The following is an 18,848-nucleotide window of genomic DNA, read 5'->3' as shown; positions in this document are numbered from 1 at the left end:
TAGATGGTAACAGTTCCAGAGATGACATATATACAAAGAATGAACTTTTCAGGTTTTAGATTTAACATCCATGGAACTCCTAGGCTCCTAGACTAGTAGAAAGCAAACACTGTAGTTCAATCTCATTTCCTTCTGCTTTCCATTTCACGCCATCTGTAGTGATGTGATCATTATGAAAATGTCCAAAAGCAAGGAGCTAAAGACTTAAGGTAGAGCACAGCCCTCATGATCTATAAATTACATTCCTCCTGAGAGCTGGTTCTATCCTACACTGAATGTCTGTGCAGTCTTGGAGAAATACATTGATTTCTTCATTTCATTTGCCTTTCTGAATAATGATGGTTAAAAATGATATTGGGCTAAGTATTCCTTAATATAATTCTCTGAAATGCCTACCTAAACCACCTACAAACAGAGAGAGAAAGAAAGAAAAGGAGAGAATCTAACTTAATAAAGACAACCAAGACACTGTGAATTCTGAGTAGTCAACTTTTGATTATATACAAGAACAACAGGAAGGTACTCCCAGACAATTCAGGACTCAGAAGATGTTCCCACTGGACCTTTCTAAAAATTTTAGCAAAAGTGCTTTAGCTGAGAGAAAAATTCAATCAACATTAAAAACTCAGAATGAGGGAATTCCCTGGCAGTCCAGTGGTTAGGACTCTGCACTTTCACTGCAGAGGGAGCAGGTTCAATCTCTGGTTGGGGAACTAAGACTCTGCAAGCCACGCAGCGTGGGCAAAAAAAAAAAAAAAAGAAAAGAAAAAAAACCTCAGAATGAGGAAAATATGTTAATGATGTACAGTAAAACTAGTACATCATAGTGTTAAATAAAAATAATTGTTAAGCTAGGTATAAAACTTGATGCAAATATTTAAAATAATATTAAAGAATAAGTTAATTGTAAAATAGCAATTTACTTACAATCACCTAGGTTGAAAATCTTTTATTGTTTCAATAAAAACTGAGTGACAATGGAGGAAAATTTTAAAAACTCAATAAACTTCTCAGCACTTGCAAAGGAGTATCATTATATACTATTTCATATTTACCTTGATAGAGACATAATTCAATAAAAATATGAAGATAATCTGTAGTAAAATAAAAATAGGATATATTTTTAAAAAACAAACAAAGTTAAAAGGTATAATATATGACAAACTAACTGGACAGAGGTAGGGCAGAAACTGCAAGACAGTCTGTCAACTGAAGAGTTACTATTCTTAATATATAAAAAGTTATTATTAATTAGTAATAAAAATATAAACATCCCAATGAGAAAAATAAAGGGGGAAAATATAGGGAAATGGCACTCTCACTACACTTCCACTGAAAGAGAACACGGTTTAAAAAAAAAACTTTCCTGAAAGAAATTTGATGATATACATCAAGAGCTTTAGAATTTTTCATCTACTTTGACAGAGGAATTCCATATTTAGAAATTTACCCTAAATAATCAGATGTAGGCTCAAAGACTGCTGAACTTGTATGTTCATAACCGTGTTATAGACAATAATGAAGAACTAGAAACCAAAATGCTCAGTAACAGAGAAATGGTTCAACTATGGTATTCCAAACAATGTAGCCATTTACATCATATTTTCTAAGAATATTCAGTATCAGAATAAAATCTTCAAAACAGAAATAGAGAAGGAAAATACTATATTACATACACTATAATCTCAACTTAAGGGGAAATTTTTACTTATAAATATGCATTGAAAATCGAATTAAAAAGAATTATATCAGAATTTCAACAGTAGTTATATTTGGCTGGAGAGGTTATGAGTGATTTTTATTTTCTTCTTTATATATTTTGTTTATATTTCAGCATGGTAACCTAAACACCTACTATTCTTACGCCAGAAAAAAATGTTTAAAAAGTATGAAATCCTGAATGGAAACTGATCAATATTTATCAGACTTGGAAATTGTTACACCTACATATCTTTGTTTGGGAATAATGATTTTCAGCCCTAAGAGCTGTAAAAAAAACACTGATTCAATTTTTCCTAACAACTATGCGTTCTGGCCTAGCTAGCTTTGTAAATCAGTTTGATTAATAAAACTAAGACTTTAGATCCAATTCCATTTCTGATCAATTTAATAATAACATATATTCAAGTGCCCCATGCAGGGCAGCCTTTGCTGAAATCGGGGTTTTCTGGTAAAAAAGAACCATGAGCAAAACAGCCTGGAATAGTATAGCACAAACCAACCACCAATGGAAAAACAGATGCAAACTGAATTTCTTGACACCAGCCAACCAGCCAACGGCATTAATGGGAAGCTGAAAATGTTATAAAATATTAATTATAGGTGGGCATTTTGACCACCACCTTCTTAACTTTGCATTCAAACTTCTAACTTTCTTTTTCAGTTTTTCAAAATAACAGCTACTACTTATCAGGCACTTACCATGTGCAGGCTCTGTTCTCAGTGCTTTACTTATGTCTTTCTGTTCTTTTCATCAACTCTGCGATGTCTAGTATCATCCCCCAAAGGGAATTTTTCTCAAAGACTCTGCCTGAATTTGCCAAAGAGCACAGGGCAAGTAGGGATTCAACTCTCTCTTTTCCCAACTTTTGCTTTGATACCCAAACTATCCTCCCACGAAATATATGTGTGCCTTTGTCTACCCCTTTTCCCTTGTTCTCCCTTTCCAAATTCATGGCTCAACCCCAGGCATCCTTCAAATCCTAGCTACAAGATGCCTTCTCAAGCACCCCAACCAAGGTTAGGGACAGGTTAGCTTAAGACTATCTCTATCAGCATACCTCACATATTTAAAAACTATTAGTGCTTATTTACCTGTTCTTTTTAAAGGGCCAATTTTCTCCTAGAAAAAAAACCGTCTAATGCTCCCCCAGGTGATTAGTTTCAGAAGGTAATTTTAGTAAGCCACATAATTGCAAACAAATTATTTTGAAGTACCACTTTCAATGGCGTGCTGTCAGGAACTGAATTTTCAAGTGTAATGAGTGTAATTGATTATAAGAGAGTGCTTCTTTGGGGGCTTCCCTGGTGGCGCAGTGGTTGGGAGTCCGCCTGCTGATGCAGGGGACACGGGTTCGTGCTCCGGTCCGGGAAGATCCCACATGCCACGGAGTGGCTGGGCCTGTGAGCCATGGCCGCTGAGCCTGCGCGTCCGGAGCCTGTGCTCCGCAACGGGAGAGGCCACAGCAGTGAGAGGCCAGCGTACTGCAAAAAAAAACGAATGCTTCTTTGAAATGATGCAGTAGCTACCATTGCTGCTTGCAGTGCCTGCCAACAGGGAGGATTTCAATGTTTAAAGCATCTGAATAGACTGTGAGAGGCCACACCTAAAATATGAAAGAGGCGTTGGCTCCCTCCAGAGCTCAGGATGCAACCTCTGTCCCCAAATGATAAGGGCCCAATTATGCCTTAAAAGAGTCGTAAAGATAAACCCTTTGCCCCACCTGAACTGAACAGCCACTTGGACAGGACACAGTGCTGGCCTTTGAATAATTCCAGCAGTGAGGTCTCATCTCTTCCACACTAGAAGCAGCCCCCTGCCCCCAATGTGTGAGGACCAAGACTGCCAGAATGTGCTGTGCCTGTCTACTCCTACTCTTCTTCTCACTTGTGCAGACACTGGGTGGATAAAAATGTGCGATGCTGTGACTGGAGATAAAACTTTCCTTGCCTATAATGAGTGTCTGGGGCTCGGGGCCAGTAGGTGCTGGCGATGAGTGCAAAGCTTCAACTGAACTCCCATTCTTACTTTGAAAGAAACTCTGTACAAATGCCTCCCCACCCCACCCAGGAGACCGTGAGCTTTCAGGACAAGGATGTCTGTTATTCACCTCTGTGAATAACACAGAGTACAGAGCCTGGCATACGGGAGGCATTCAATAAGATGTTGGCGAAAACTGACTGTTATTGAAGGCTCACCTCCACGCACCCCACTGAGATGAGTCTCCTTGCTGGGCTCTAGAGCCATCCACGTCTGTGCCCTCTCTGGAATCAAGCATCACAGCTTCCTAAGACTTACCTCAGGGATGCGTGCCTACCTAGACTATAGCATGAGCATGCAGTAGGTACGAATCACGTAGCACGTGCTCAATAAACACAAACATGCATATGAGCAAATGAATTTCAGCTTTCAGAAAAACAGATTTCAGGGCTTTTTTGTTTGTTTGTTTCTAGTATCAAGAGTGATGACTTTTCTGTCTTCAAATTTCTGTTAACCTGCACATTACCTTCATCTTAGAAGGTTAGCCTGAGTAATGGCTGAAGGGAAATTGAGAACATGAGAGATAAAAGTGCATGTAAGGAGATTAAAGCCCCTTCTATCCCAACATAATGGCCGAAGTGGCTACTGGCTAGGCTTCATTTAGATAAAAGAAGGAATAAAGGCCTCACAAACGTGCCGCATGAAATGAAATAAGAATGACAAAATGGCCTAGCAGAAACCAAGAAATAGCAACACCCACTCTCTGTAGAATCTTCATTTCGAGGAGAGTCTGGTCATATAGCACAAAGGTCACGCTGTCGGGAAGCTTGGTGGTCAGCCTCATTCTCTCGTGCACTGAGTGTTCGATATAATGAAGATCAAAAGATGGTCGATCCTAACGTTCAGCGATTTGAATTTATATCCTGAGTTTGTGCTTCATTTGCAACACCTATAAGTCAGGGGTGGCAGTGCCTTGCTTTGTAAGCGGGTCTGAGTGGTTTGGATAATATTCCCCAGCAGCACGTTACCTTTGGGCACCTTGGCCCTCCATCTCTCCCGATTGACGTGCACCACCTCAGTCCAAGTGGCTTTAAAACTCTTATAGTCAACAGGGATGACCGAATTGTTGATTGGGGCACTTCCTTCTGAGCCAGAGCTCTTGACACCTGATCGCTTTGCATCTGCCGAACTGATGTTGTTCAAACTGGAGGACAAAAAAAAACCATACGGAAGAATTGGGAGATTGGGATTGACATACATACACTAATGTGTATAAAATAGATAACTAATAAGAACCTGCTGTATAAAAAAGTAAATAAAATAAAATTCAAAAAAAACCCCACAACATACGGAAGAGGAGGGTTAGTGTTTGGAAAATGTGTGCCGATAAACAAGCCTATGAGAAGAGTGGTTAACACTCAATTTCACTGTGTGAAATTCCTGGGGCCTGAGCTTTGTAATTCCTATTTTCCATATTCAACAGCTGGGAAAGTCTCCATATTCAGTAGGAAAACAAAACCCCAAGATTTCAGCCTCATGACTATTGATCGTCCCCACAGTCCCCATAGTTCAGATGTTCTTTTTCCATATGACTAGGTTCCCCACACAAGAATTCTCTGCCTTTGACTTTCGGAAATCAATGCATTTAAACTTGACTTCTACTTGGTTCCACAGTTCACCCACCTGCCTCCACACTGACCACTTTTCCAAGTTACCCAGTCACTTGGTCCTCTTTCTTTCCAGCTCTCCCTCCCCCTGAAGTCAAGATCCTCTGATCTCAGGATCCCCAAGGCCAGAGTAAGGTGATTTCCTTATGTTCCTGGGGAAGGTGGAGAGGCACAGACAGCATGGAGATTGTGGGAGATCGGTCATGAAGGAGACCTTTTTAAAGATGGTATCATTTTAAGCTTTGAACATAGGGAATACAATAATATATATAACATTATAATATAGAAAGTGCCATCCTTCTGGGAGACTTTAAAGTATCACACACTTCCAAGGAGCTACAGTAGTGACTGACACAAATGCAAATCCACTGAATGACAACCAAGACTGACTAGATAAGTAGGGCAGGTCTCAGCCCAGGGCCGGCAGAGCTGTGGAGCTGTGGGACTCGGGCAGGGGGCTTCTGTCCTCCTTGTTAGCAGCCTTGACTGGGTCCCTCCATCTTAAGCATCCCTGGGGTCCCACTGTCCTAATAGTCTTCTTGCCTTTCTTCCTCTTATTTACTCCTTCTCTTGCTCTTTTCTTCTTTTTCTTCATTACATTTCTCTCCTTTATGACAAAGCCCAAGGTTTTGCATGGACGAGGAGGCGAGAGTTGTACTACTGGTAATACGACTAGTAAAGACCGAGCATTAGCTTTATTGTAGCTGACACTTCCCCTGTGCTGGACCCTGTTATAAGGGCTTTACGGAGATTAAATAATTCATTTAATCCTCCCAGTAACCTATGAGTAGAATCCATGCTTTCTCAGATGGGGAAACTGAGGCAACTTGCCTGAGATGGCACAGCTAATAAGGAATGGAGTCAGGATGTTTAAGCCAGGATTGTGACTCCAGAGGCTGTGCCCTTTGACTACTAGACTACCCTCAATATAGTGAAGTTGTGGCAGACGGTGATTTAAAATTTCAGGTTTTTTCTGTTTTCTTCCTGAACCTAGAAATGAAAGTCAGTTTCATTTCTTGTGATAACTCTGATCAGTGGTACTTTCCTTTTGGAGTATGGGGAGCAAGGACCCTCTGGGCACAGCAGGTGAAGTGCAGTGACTGATGCTGTTGAGAGCAAAGCCGCCAAAAGAGAGAATGCGGGGTGGGGGGTTGGTACTGGGAACCTGCTGGCCATCACCTAGTCCCTGGTCATCCCCTTACAGGCCAGCCTGGAGAGTACAGAGAGTACAACTTTGAGTCCTCCTTTTATCTTTTTTTTTTTTTTTTTGCGGTACGCGGGCCTCTCACTGTTGTGGCCTCTCCCGTTGCAGAGCACAGGCTCCGGACGCGCAGGCCCAGCGGCCATGGTTCACGGGCCCAGCCGCTCCGCGGTATGTGGGATCTTCCCGGACCGGGGCACGAACCCGCGTCCCCTGCATCGGCAGGCGGACTCTCAACCACTGCGCCACCAGGGAAGCCCCTCCTTTTATCTTTTATAAGGAGGAGGTAGGATGAACATAATTATGAAGTACCACCCCCATCCCTTCCAGAAGAAGTCTATCCCCATAGACAGGCCACCCTGACCCCCAGCTTTCAAGATTCAGCACTGACCTTGAACGCCTCTGTCCTGTCCCACCAGTTTGAGAGGTTTCATCAATTAGTGGACTCAAGATCTTTTCTGTCATGTCCGTGAGCACAGTGAAGGTGGGTTCCACAATGAAATCAATGAAGCCTGAAGAGAAACAGCAAAACTTCAGAGGAACTGCATATTAACTTGGGCCTTTCCATATGTTCCCATGCCAACTGATGGGTTGTATCTTTCTTTTAAAATTCATCTTCATAGGAGCGCTAGATCAGATTAGGAGAGAATAGGTTGGTCTTAATCATTTAATATATTCCTTGTTTTGAATATCAGGAGTCAGTTCCATTTCTCCTACATAACCTTCCTATAACTTTTTAGGAGATAGTTCAATAAAGTGCTTAAAAATGCAAGTTCAACATCTACTATGTAAAAAAACGATGTAATAGGTGCTGCATAAAAGACTAAGATGTGTAACACAACCTGCCTGCCCTAGGAAGGTTATGGGAGGAATTAAATGAGCACAAAAATGGAAAGGGCTAAAGGAGAAGCCCAAATAAAGGCTCCTGAGAAGGTAAGGGAGGGAGGATATTTTCCCTTGCACTGAGAAGGCTGCAAACAGCATCATGGAGGTTGTGATGTTTGAGCTGAGCCCTTAAGGGTATTCATTCTAGATGCAGGGGGTGAAATAAGCAAAGTGACAAAGATAGGGAAAAGCGCAGGATGTGTCTGGAGAATGACTGGGGCTTAGGGATTCTTTTGAAGTCAGAAAGGGAAAGCCTGGGGAGGCAGGTCATTATCAGCTCAGGAGGGAGGTTCTTAAGTATCAGGCTAAAGGTTAGGATTTAGATAGGCACTAGGAGCCCCTTGAGATGTCTGGGCAGCATTGTATAAGATTTTTTTCTGATGTTATTTGGGAATGTTAATCTGGCAAGATGGATGGGAAGGGAGAGAACAATAGGGGCTGAGGCTGGGAAACTCATTTTAGAAGCTGTTGCAATAGCTCAAAGGCAAGGTAAGGAAGGCAAGATCCAGTGCCATTTTAAGGTGAGAGTGTGATGGAGGCACAGATACATGCACAGCAGGAGGTGGTCCTGCCTCTAGGTGGGATCTGTCAGAGACTTCCAACAGGAAGGCAGAGAGAACAGGGGCAATGGGGGAGAATGTGACTGGGGAGGAAGATGGTGGGCTTGGTCTTAGATTTGCTGACTTGAGGTACCAGAGACCTATCCAGATGGAAGAGGGTCAAAAGAATTGGAAGAAACAGGGTTGGAAACTAGGAGAAGGGTCAGATCTGGAACTATACCTTTGAGAGATCACCATGCTGGGGAGATAATTGATGCTGGGCTAGACTGACTGTCTCAACAGTTCAAAAATACCCCCAGTGTTCTGTGACACATCAGGAGAAAATACAGAATCTGGAACTAAGGGTGATAACTCATTACACAGCCACATGAAACTAAATACCAGTCAAAGGAAATATAGTGTTTGGAAACATACAAATGCTTATTTGGTTTTTACAGTGACCGAGGTGGAAGTGATACTGGCATTCAATGCCCAGCAGTGAAGGATGCTAAAAATCCTGTAACGTAATTGGCAAGACAAGAATTGTCCCAAGCAAATACCAATAGTGTCCTGATAAAGAAACACTGATAGCCAAATTTGAATTGCAGTTAATTGCAGTATAATTTTAAGCTGAAATTGAAGTGTTTGATGACAGTATTTTCACTTTTTTTTTCTCACAAGTTAAATTCATTCAACATGTGCAAACCCAAACAAACTCATCAGCTTTCCCTCCAGTCCCTGTAAATAGGACATGGCTCAACCACTCAACCTAGATTGCTGCCTTTATCTTAGCCTTGCATCCAGCTGAATCCTTAATGTTTTATATGCTACCTCTCTCCTGTATTGCCTTAGTTCTGATACTCAACATCTCCTCCCTGTAACATTGCAGAAAACACCAGCTGGAGCCCTTGTCTCTAGTCTTACTCAAAACCCTCCAATTAATCCTCCATACTACTGAGAGAGGAATCTTTCTAAAGCAGGGATTGGCAAACCTTTTCTGTAAAGGGCCAGATAGTAATATTTTAGGTTTTGTGGGCCACATACAAAACCTAAATAAAGGAGTTTGTCATACAACTGCTTAACTCTGCCACTGTAGTGCAAAAGCAGCCATAGACAGTATGCAAATGAATGAGCTTAACTGTGTTGTAATAAATCTTTATTCACAAGACCAAGCAGTTGGACAGATTTGGCCCACAGGCTATAGTTTGCTGATTCTTACTCTAAAATATCAATTTATATATAGTTTTAACCTTACTTAAAATTCTTTAGCTGTGCCCTCATTTCCTACAGGAAAGTATAAGCACACGCTATTCCTAACCTGGACCTGATTTTCTCTCCAAACATGTCGCTCACCACATCCTACTCCCTACCTATTGCTCCAGCCAAATGGAACTATTTGTCATTAATTCCCTGACAATACTATACTGTTTTAAATTTCCTTGTTTAGTATATGCCGATCCTTGTCTGCAATTTCCTTCCACCCACCCCTATCCACCTCTAACACATATCACCATTTGCCTAGACACTGCCTACTTATCTCCTAGGACTCAACTCAAATATTACCTTTAAACAAGTCTTTCTGGGTCATGTTCACACACTCTATTCTGTATCTCATTGTACCATGTACAATCTCTACCTTAGCATTGTAACAATCTAATAGATTTTGTTTTCTCAATCTCTTGCCTACCACCCAATACTGGTTCAATGTCTTTGGGAGCAGACACCATGTATAATTTGTCTTTGTTTTTTTAATAATATCTGTTACAGTGCCTAGCAGTGCCCTACACCTAAAAGGAACTCAATATATTATGAAAAAAATTAATAAGTCCCCAAAACACAAGTAGAAAAAAATCAACAAATCTTTGTTGAATTTACTTTTTGAATGATTTCAGACTCTTCCAAGGTGGAGATCACTGATGACATTTAATTTATGTTTGGCACTGGTACCCTCCCTCACACCTGAAGAATTCTGTAATGCCCATATATTATGGTTATTAGCAGTGTAAAAGTTATCTTTACCAAAAAAAAAAAAAAGTGCTAAATTTTTTTTTAAGGAAGGAAGGAAGGGAGGGAGGAGGGAGGGAGGGAGAGAGGAGGAAGGAAGGGAGGAAAGAGGAAGGGGAAGGAAACATTTTAAAAGAGCCATTCCTGGAAGTAGGGTCATCCAGGAAATGGTGCTGTCCTGGAAACAGGGCTAGAGGAAGCATCACTGAGGAAACTTCTGGTATTACATGCAGAATGGAGAGACTGAAATAGAATGGGCTTCCCACCACTAATTCTTGTCATTGCCTTAGTGTTAAGGTCCCTTTTTCTCTTGGCAGGGAATGATGGAGACAGCAGAGTGTCACTGTCTAATCTTCCTGGGAACCAGCTACACTCCAGGGAGAAGGATGGGGAGAGCTGCTTCATCAGCCCAACCAGCCAAAGCCATGAGCACAGCAAGCAGAATGGAGCCAGGTTCCCAGCTGAAGAATCACTGGGAGCATCTGAGCTTACTTCCAGACACTCCTTTCTGGTTTCTCGTTCCATCCAACGGATTGGCAAACACGTACCTACTTGTGACTGGGCAACCATGGTGGACTTTCGGTCACACAGAGGAGAAAAGGGTAGCCCCAGCTCTGCTTCTCTATCACCCTAGAAAAACAGGAGGTCAAAGTAAATTAACAACAACAGGCTGAGCTGCCCAGATTTTATTTCACAACTTCAGCTGCCACAAAGGCCACTGGTCTTTAATTATTCCCATTACATTATGTAATATGTCCTTTTGGGACCTGCTCCTCTGCATAAAAGACACCAAGAGGCTGAAGCCCTCTGGGGTCCAATCATTCCATCCAACTGCAAAGGTGCATGCTGTTGTATAGAAAGCCTCACCAGACAGCAACAGGTCCCCCAAGGAAAATAAGAAAAGCAACGTGTCCTGTGGCCTAGAGCCAGCACAGCAGTCAGAATTCTTGTGTGTTCTCCAGTTGCCCTGTGCTGACCTGTGGCCTTTCTTGAGCCAGCAAACCCCTCCCAGTTGTGGGGAGTGTCTAAGACACCAATTCTAATTGGACTGATTTGGACTCATTCTCCAAGTGCTACCTAAAGCCATAAACAACTGGAATAAGTGCTTCTGGGGTCTTCACTGCAGGGCTCAGTGATGATGAAAAGTGGAACGAAAAAGAAGCAAAATAAATAATTGTTTGTGTTTATCAAGTTAGACAATAATAAAACATGATTCTCTGGCCAATATGTTCTCAATCTCACCAAAAAACAAGACTATAATAAGCAAGTGCTATGGAAAGTCTAAAGAGTGATGGAGATGATTTTTAAAAACCATTCTGAACCAGAGCGCAATACTTCAGTCACACACCCAGAGAAAAGGGAAAACGTGTCACCCTTCTGCGAGCCGCAAAGTTGTGCTGATTCAATTTAACAGAAAAGAATCTGCCCAGGTTAGTGGCTACTGACTTGGGCTTGAATCTGGCCTTGCTCTCGCCCCCTGTGTGATCACAGGAAGTTTATATTCCCTCTCCACATTTCAGTTTTTTAAAAAATAAATTTATTTATTTATTTATTTGGCTGTGTTGGGTCTTCGTTGCTGAACACCGGCTTTTTCTAGTTGTGGCGAGCGGGGCTACTTCGATGCGGTGCGGTGCAGTGCGCGGGGTTCTCATTCCGGTGGCTTCTTTTGTTGTGGAGTACAGGCTCTAGGTGCACGGGCTCAGCAGTTATGGCTCGCGGGCTCTGGAGTGCAGGCTCAGTAGTTGTGGTGCACGGGCTTTGTTGCTCCGCGGTATGTGGGACCTTCCTGGACCAGGGCTCGAACCCATGTCCCCTGCATTGGCAGGCAGATTCTTAACCACTGCACCACCAGGGAAGCCCCACACATTCAATTCAAATGTGGGATAATAATCCCTATGTCATCAAGTAACGATGAAGATTAAGTGACAAAATGTATATAAATACATTAAAAGAACAATTATTGTTTCCCAGTAGATATTTCTACCATCTAAGTGAAGATCTGAGAAACTTTTAGTGAACTTGTTACATCTAATTGTTACACTCTGATTATAATAAATATCGCCAATGAACCTATAGTAAATAAAGAGTAATAACCTAATTCGACAAAGTTCAAAAACTGAATGCTTTTTCTTTCTAAGGCATGTTACCAAAGAAAAAGGATGCTAGTTCACATGCACATTTAAGATCTATTGAAAAGAAGGAAAAGGAATGGGCGTCTGAGGAAGCTGAATAGTGGGGGTCACAATGGGCGCTGGGGACATCCAAGGGTCTCAGGAACAGTCCTGAAGTGGCTTAGTTCCTTCTGTACTCTCTCCTGTATGAACAGCCCATGGGACACAATCGTCCCTCTGTTTCTGAGTATGCCTTGCTGAGGGCTGCTCTATCTCTCAAGTGGCATGATGAAAATAACTTACTCCAAAGCTATTTCTACTTGGGCAGTATGACGAGAAAGAAGAGTATTTATAACATAAATTGTTGTTGTGTAGCTGGTTCAGTGGGCTAGCTCAGCTAACACAAATAAAACCCACTCTTATTCCTTATGAAGCAGGGATATAAGTTGTTTTGTTGGTGCATTTTAATGGGTGTGGCTTAGAAGAACACTAACCACTTGACTATTAAGATGTATGCATTAATTTGGATTTTATTACTGAAAAAGTACATGATATTAAGCAACTTCTTATCCCATGGACTTGTCCATACCCACATCCACACATCACTTACATCTTTTGGATTTAATTAACTATTACTACCAACTACTAAAAACCTATTTTAAGATAGTGGTCCCTGAATTCCCTCTGGAGGACAGATACATTTATAAATTGGAAAAAATATGCGGAAAGTAATACAGAAGAATGTACTTCTACAGGCGAATCCAGCTTGACTGATAAAATATTGTACAACTCTTTAACTACTGGCCCTTGTGGAATTATTCATACACCCTCCTCTTTGTCAAAGAGGTCAATATTTTCAAAAAGGGGGAAGTCTCAGTCAGCACAAAGGATTTTTTTTTAAAGGAACTCATTTTTTTTTCTTCCAGGACAGTGCCGAAAAATAAATAACTATCATTCTTGTGGTAGGGGTTAAGATAACTGACTGATAAGGTCACAGAATCAATCTACAAAAGGAATACAAGGAATGTTAGCTGAATGAATGAAAAGATGAATTTGGTTAGAAACACTCAAGTTCCTTTGGTCACTTGGACATTTATCACAAGCAAGCTGGGAGAGCAATTAGGCAGTTAGTTGTTCACAAACCCCCCCCCCCCATTTCCTGTCCACATGTAGCTAGACTACGATGCCCAGAATCTGTGCCGGTTCGTGCTAGATAATAAAACAGGAGGAGAGGGGATGTATTTCCACCACAGTTCTGGCCTATAAAATCACCTATGCCTATGTTTCTATGTCCTCCCTTCTTTTGCTTGCTTGATGTAGATAAGCACCATGGAAGCCAAGTAGATGGTAGAGTCTGGATCTAAAATCACTGCTTATTGTAAACCATCTGCCAATCAAGCAACACTTGTCGGTACTTTACATGAGTGGGTGATAAAATTCCATGTTATGTGTACTGTTATACATGTGGGTGTTTGTTTGTTACAGCAGCTATCTGTAAGCAGCAAACCAATTAAGAGAAACAAAGGTTCTTTTTGTATTGGAAGTTCACAAGGCAGACAGCATCTCTCAATGCAAGAGCTTCAAAAGACTGTTAGGTGATATCTCAAGCGAGTGTTTCCAGGTAGACTGAAGAAAAGGTATTTGATTGGGGAGGCAACAAAAGCATCAAGTTGAACAAAATGCAGCAATACACATTCTTCTTTCCCAGAGGAAGAAGTTACAAATATGAGGTATGAGAAAATTATTATGATTTTGGATTTAAGATAAGTATAGTAAAGACATCTTTGCCCTTCCCTCTCAGAAATTATCTTCTCAAAACAGGAGAATGACAAACAAAAGAAACACAAATGAATATTAGGAGAAATCTGTAATCTCAAATCAAAACTACGTGAGGAACGGCTGCAAAATGCTGTGCATATCTGGGAGGGGAGAGGTAAGATGCCCAGAGAAGAGGCCTATGGCTGCAGATCTCAGATAAAGCTTGAAGAATAGAGGTTTCCAAAGTTCACTCAGACAGGAAAAGTACCCCACATCCATTACATGGGAAAACCAGAGAGACAGTAAGCGCTGGTGTGAGGAGCTACTCTGCACCCTATTTAGCTCCAAGGAATAGTAGAGAAGAAAATGTTGAATGAGAAAACACACAAGCATGGCAAGAGAGTGGGTGGATGACAGAGACTGAACTGTGAGCCGTCCTACAACTGTTGCCTACTGTTTGACCAGGAAGAAGTAAAGGCTAACACACACACACACACACACACACACACACACACACACACACACACACCCCATGTCATAGAAGCCTTATAATAAACCATGGAACTTAGAATATTGCTGTTCCAGTTTCTCCCTGGCACATATCTCCTGCAAGTAGTTGGTCAAAAAATAATGCATTTCACTCAAAGATGGTAAATAATAATAAAATGAAGAAGAAGAAGAAGGAAGAAGGGAGGAGAATGAGAAGAGGGGGAGGAGAAAGAGGGGGTAGAAAGAGTGGGGTGAGAAAGAGGGGTAGGAGAAAGAAGGGGGGAGAAAGAGGGGGGGAGAAAGAGGAGGCAGCACTATCACCACTACCAGGAAAAAAAACTTATTAAAAGTTACTTCACATGAAAAGAAAAAAAATAAATAAAGGAACAGAAAAATAAAAATAACAGATAGGGAACATTCACCAGAAAAAACAGTGCCGCCAAGTGATGACCAAACATACTGCCACGATCTGAAAGAAACTCCTGAAATTATCAAGAACCAGGGCTTAGGGAACCAGGAGCTAGCAGAGCTCAGGGAAGCTATGGAAAAGAAAAACAGAACCATCATATAAATGAAGATTGTGTTGGAAGCCAAACAAAGGAGAGTTATTCTGGGTAAAAACACAGTAAGGGACATGGAGTTCAGGACTGAACAAAATACCACTGATCAGAGAATTAAAGAAGATTTAAAGGAAAATAACAGACATGGAAGAAAAACAAGAGAGGCCACATATGAATAACTGATTTTCCTAAAGAAGGAAACAAAAACAAATGGAAAAGGAAATCATTAAAAATTTAATGAATGTAACTTGAATCTATACAGAAAAAGAGCATGCCAGGTCCCAAGAAAAGCTATTATAGAACACTCGTTATTGAAATATATCCTAGTAATGTCACCGGGCTTCACAGGTAAAGAAATTATCCTTAGGGCACATAAGCAAAAAGATATATCACCTAGACGTGGAAATAATTCTAGCATGGCCTCCAACCTCCCCATAACAACATTCATAGGTGGAAGACATTTGAACAAAATCTAAAAAAGACCTCAGGGAAAGAAGGCTTGATTCAAAAAAATGTCTTACCCGGACAAACTGTGACCCAAATATAACAGCAGTAGAAAAACTTGCAAACACACAAAAATGTGGTTTTTAGCACTTCTAGAAGAAACCACTCAAGGAACAACTTTGACCAACCAATAGATGAATGGATCAACCATGGCCGAAGTGCCAGCACTGAGTAGAGCCAGGACAAGAACAACTGGAGAATTATGCCTTTGCCAAATTTGTTTATTTTCCACTTTTCTGGGTCACACTGTTTTGGGTGTGTTTTTTGTAAACAGCATACAGTACATGAGAAAGAATGCTCACTTAGAAAATATTAAGAATTTAGAAATAATATAGCCAACAAACAGTAACAAGGAATTAGTTATATTACGAAAGGAAAATGGGAAAGGTGTTGGGAGTTATGAATAAGTGCTGTCCTTCTTATGCATTAAAAATGGGGGTGCAAATATACCATTTAAACCTGATATATAAAGGAATAGAGCTCTATTTAAATAACAAAGGAACAGACTATAAGAATTAAGCAAGTTACAATGATGTGTTGGGGAAGCAGTAAGAGGACGTAGAAGCTTACTATTGCAGGGAGGCAATAGATACTATCTAAATAAATAGAGGATGTCAAGTTTTCATTATCACGTTAGCCACTAGAACATAATATAAAACTTTCAAGTCATCAGAAGAAATAAAAACATAACAAAGCAGAAGGTACCACCAATATAGTGAAAGATTTAAAAAGAAGCCACAAAAACAGAAATCATAATATAAAATATGACAGCACCTAAGAGCAAAGATGCCTGTCATTTCAATAGATGTTAATATGGCTGGTTTCAAATAATAAAAGAATCTTAGAGTGACTCATAGAAAAACCTCAATTATATACAGTGTTTAAAAGACACACCCAAATCAAAGTGTCTCTGAAAAGGTTAGTGTAGAAAGTTCTGCAAAGACAAGAGTCTCTTCTTAAAATGAGCCGAATTTGAATTCTAGGTAAAAGCATTAGATAAGACAAAGAAGTGGGCTTTATAATGATAAAGGTACAGTAAACTATGAAAATCTAACAGTTATGAATATCCAAGAACACAAATAACACAGAATCAACATGCATGAAGCAAAAACTATACCACATAGAAAATGAAAATAATAGAAACACCTGTCAGCCCATGATAGATCAAAATTTTAAAAATAATATATAAAATACCTAAATGACATAATTAATAAGGTGGATGTGCTTGGTGTTCTTTGAATTTTATACCCGGTAAGTAGAAAATAAACCTACTTTTCAAGAGCCATGAACATTCACAAAAATTGATTATAAAGTAGGTGACAAACGAGTTTCACAGTAAGATCCAAACAATGAAAACAATCCTTTGATCAAATTTCAATCAGCCACAAATTAACTGCGAAAGTAGAAAGCAAAGGAAACTACCACTGGAAAATTACATAAACAAACATCTCCATCTGAAGCAACTTTTGGGCAAAAGAGAAATCAAACCCAAATTACAGAATATTTAGAAAAGAAGGATTGTGAACACCTGCATATTAGAACCTACGAGATTCATGATAACACAAAGTCCTAGCCTTATATTTTCTAATATCAAACAGGCAGAACGAAAATAATTGAATTGAGCATCCAACTCAGGGAATTAGCAAAAGAACAAAATAAACTCAAGCAGAAGAAATGAATTAATAAAAATGAAAACAGTGACTGACATCATAAAATAAAAAAGATTAGCTAAGATTAGCAAATAATCAAATGATTAGCTAATTTCATACAGAAGAAAGGAAAAAGACACTGATATAGGAAATAAAAGCGGGGAAACAACCACAAACACAGAGGAAATTAAAAGAATTATAGGAGATGTTTGAAAAATATACAGCAATACTAAGGAAATGAATCTCAAAATGTATTCACCAAAGAGGCAAACTTATACTTCCTTAAAGTCAATATTTCATTGTAAAAGACTTGAGGCAGTGGCTTGGATTTTGTAAAAAATGGTTGTAAAACTGAAGATGTAACTTACTCTTTTAGCAAAGCATAGAAGGTCTGGTCTATCAGCACTGAGGCTATATGCCCTTATTCTGAAATATAACCCAATTTCTAAATGTAATTTTTTCAACGATTCTACAGTCCCATTGAGATTTCCCATTTGAACTGTCCAATTTAAAATCTATAGTTAAGAACTCAGGCAACATTTCTCCTACGTGGGTTACTTACCATGGCTTATGGCATCTGGGTTAAAACATTAAGTCAATAAAAATAATTTACTGAATCATAATTGCTAAAAAATAGTTCCAGTCCAGTGAGATAACGTTCCATTCCCAATTGGCAAGAAATTCAATATGCTTATTTTCACATTGCCTCTGGTACATTTTCTTTCAATTCAAGCTTATGTTTGTGCAAACAAGCTTTCCTTTAATCGGAAAAAATGTTCACATATTTAAGTAATTTCTCATATTCACTCTCTCACAATTAAAAAAACGAATCACTTCAATACCTCAAACTTATATGAGTTAGTGATGATTTACCTCTGGCTATAGATTAAATATTCCTAGTTATAGGGAGTATTATTACAAAAGCACTAATCAAAAAAAGCATATGATAAGGGAAGTGGAGATTTGGAGAAAATTCTTTCATTAATATTAGAAAAGTAACCTCTGGAAAAATGGCTCAAAATTAGCCCGCGATTAAGGATGAGTTTGCAGTCATTCTTGTATATACAGCATGGCCACACGTGTACAGCTCTAGTTCCTCTCACGCCCTTCGGTTCCCCTTGAGAACTACTCTGTGAGGCCAAGCAATGACCATGTAAGGGAAACAGCCATATGCTGAATAAGGTACCTGCTGGCGTATTCATAGAACAGCTCAAGGGGGCACACGTGTGTGCACGTGTTGATGTGCACCCTTGGACAGAATGAAGGAATTGTAGAACATTTAATGTGGGAAGGACACTAAGGAAAAAATCTGGTTCAACCTTCCTTTAAATCCTCCCACCTTCCAAAAGACAAATCACAGATGAGACCACTGGGAACCAGAGGAGTGATTTCATTAGTTCCAGACCACAAACCCGTTGGAATAAAAATTCCAATACAGGGCCTTCTGAACTTTGCCTAATATGCTGTTAACTCTAGTCCCAGTTTGTTACTGGATATTGTGTGCAGCTTCAGAAGGAAAAAAACAAACACAGAAATGCCTTCTATAATTTCTCCATTCAAACTAGAATCATAAGAAAAAGAGTAATCATAAGAGTAATTTGCTTCCAGAAATCTGAGTAACCAGTGAAAAAGTACATGTCTTGTCAGTTTAGAGGACAAAGTTGAGACTGGTGTTAATATGTAGTGTTTTATGGAATCTTAGAGGTCTCTGAATCCATACTGTAACCGCCCTCAGTAAATTAACAAGAATTAATGAATTAACTGTATTAATATGAATTAAC

General features: G+C 39.9%; 1 protein-coding gene across 7 annotated transcripts in view; it reads right to left on the bottom strand.

The window, feature by feature from the left end:
- The window catches only part of PDE1C (phosphodiesterase 1C), a 472,817-nt gene that overhangs the window by 57,920 nt on the left and 396,049 nt on the right, over window positions 1-18,848 (bottom strand). For all 7 annotated transcript variants that reach the window (XM_032643393.1, XM_032643388.1, XM_032643391.1 and 4 more), the window contains 3 exons: window positions 10,545-10,626; window positions 6,960-7,080; window positions 4,729-4,904 (listed from right to left, as the gene is read on the bottom strand). In XM_032643393.1, coding sequence (XP_032499284.1) covers window positions 4,729-4,904; window positions 6,960-7,080; window positions 10,545-10,626 — 379 coding nt within the window. The remainder of the gene's footprint in view (window positions 1-4,728; window positions 4,905-6,959; window positions 7,081-10,544; window positions 10,627-18,848) is intronic.

This window comes from Phocoena sinus, chromosome 9 (assembly GCF_008692025.1).
Source record: "Phocoena sinus isolate mPhoSin1 chromosome 9, mPhoSin1.pri, whole genome shotgun sequence".
Classification (NCBI taxonomy): Eukaryota; Metazoa; Chordata; class Mammalia; order Artiodactyla; family Phocoenidae; genus Phocoena; species Phocoena sinus.
This window is presented reverse-complemented; position numbering and strand designations above follow the sequence as displayed.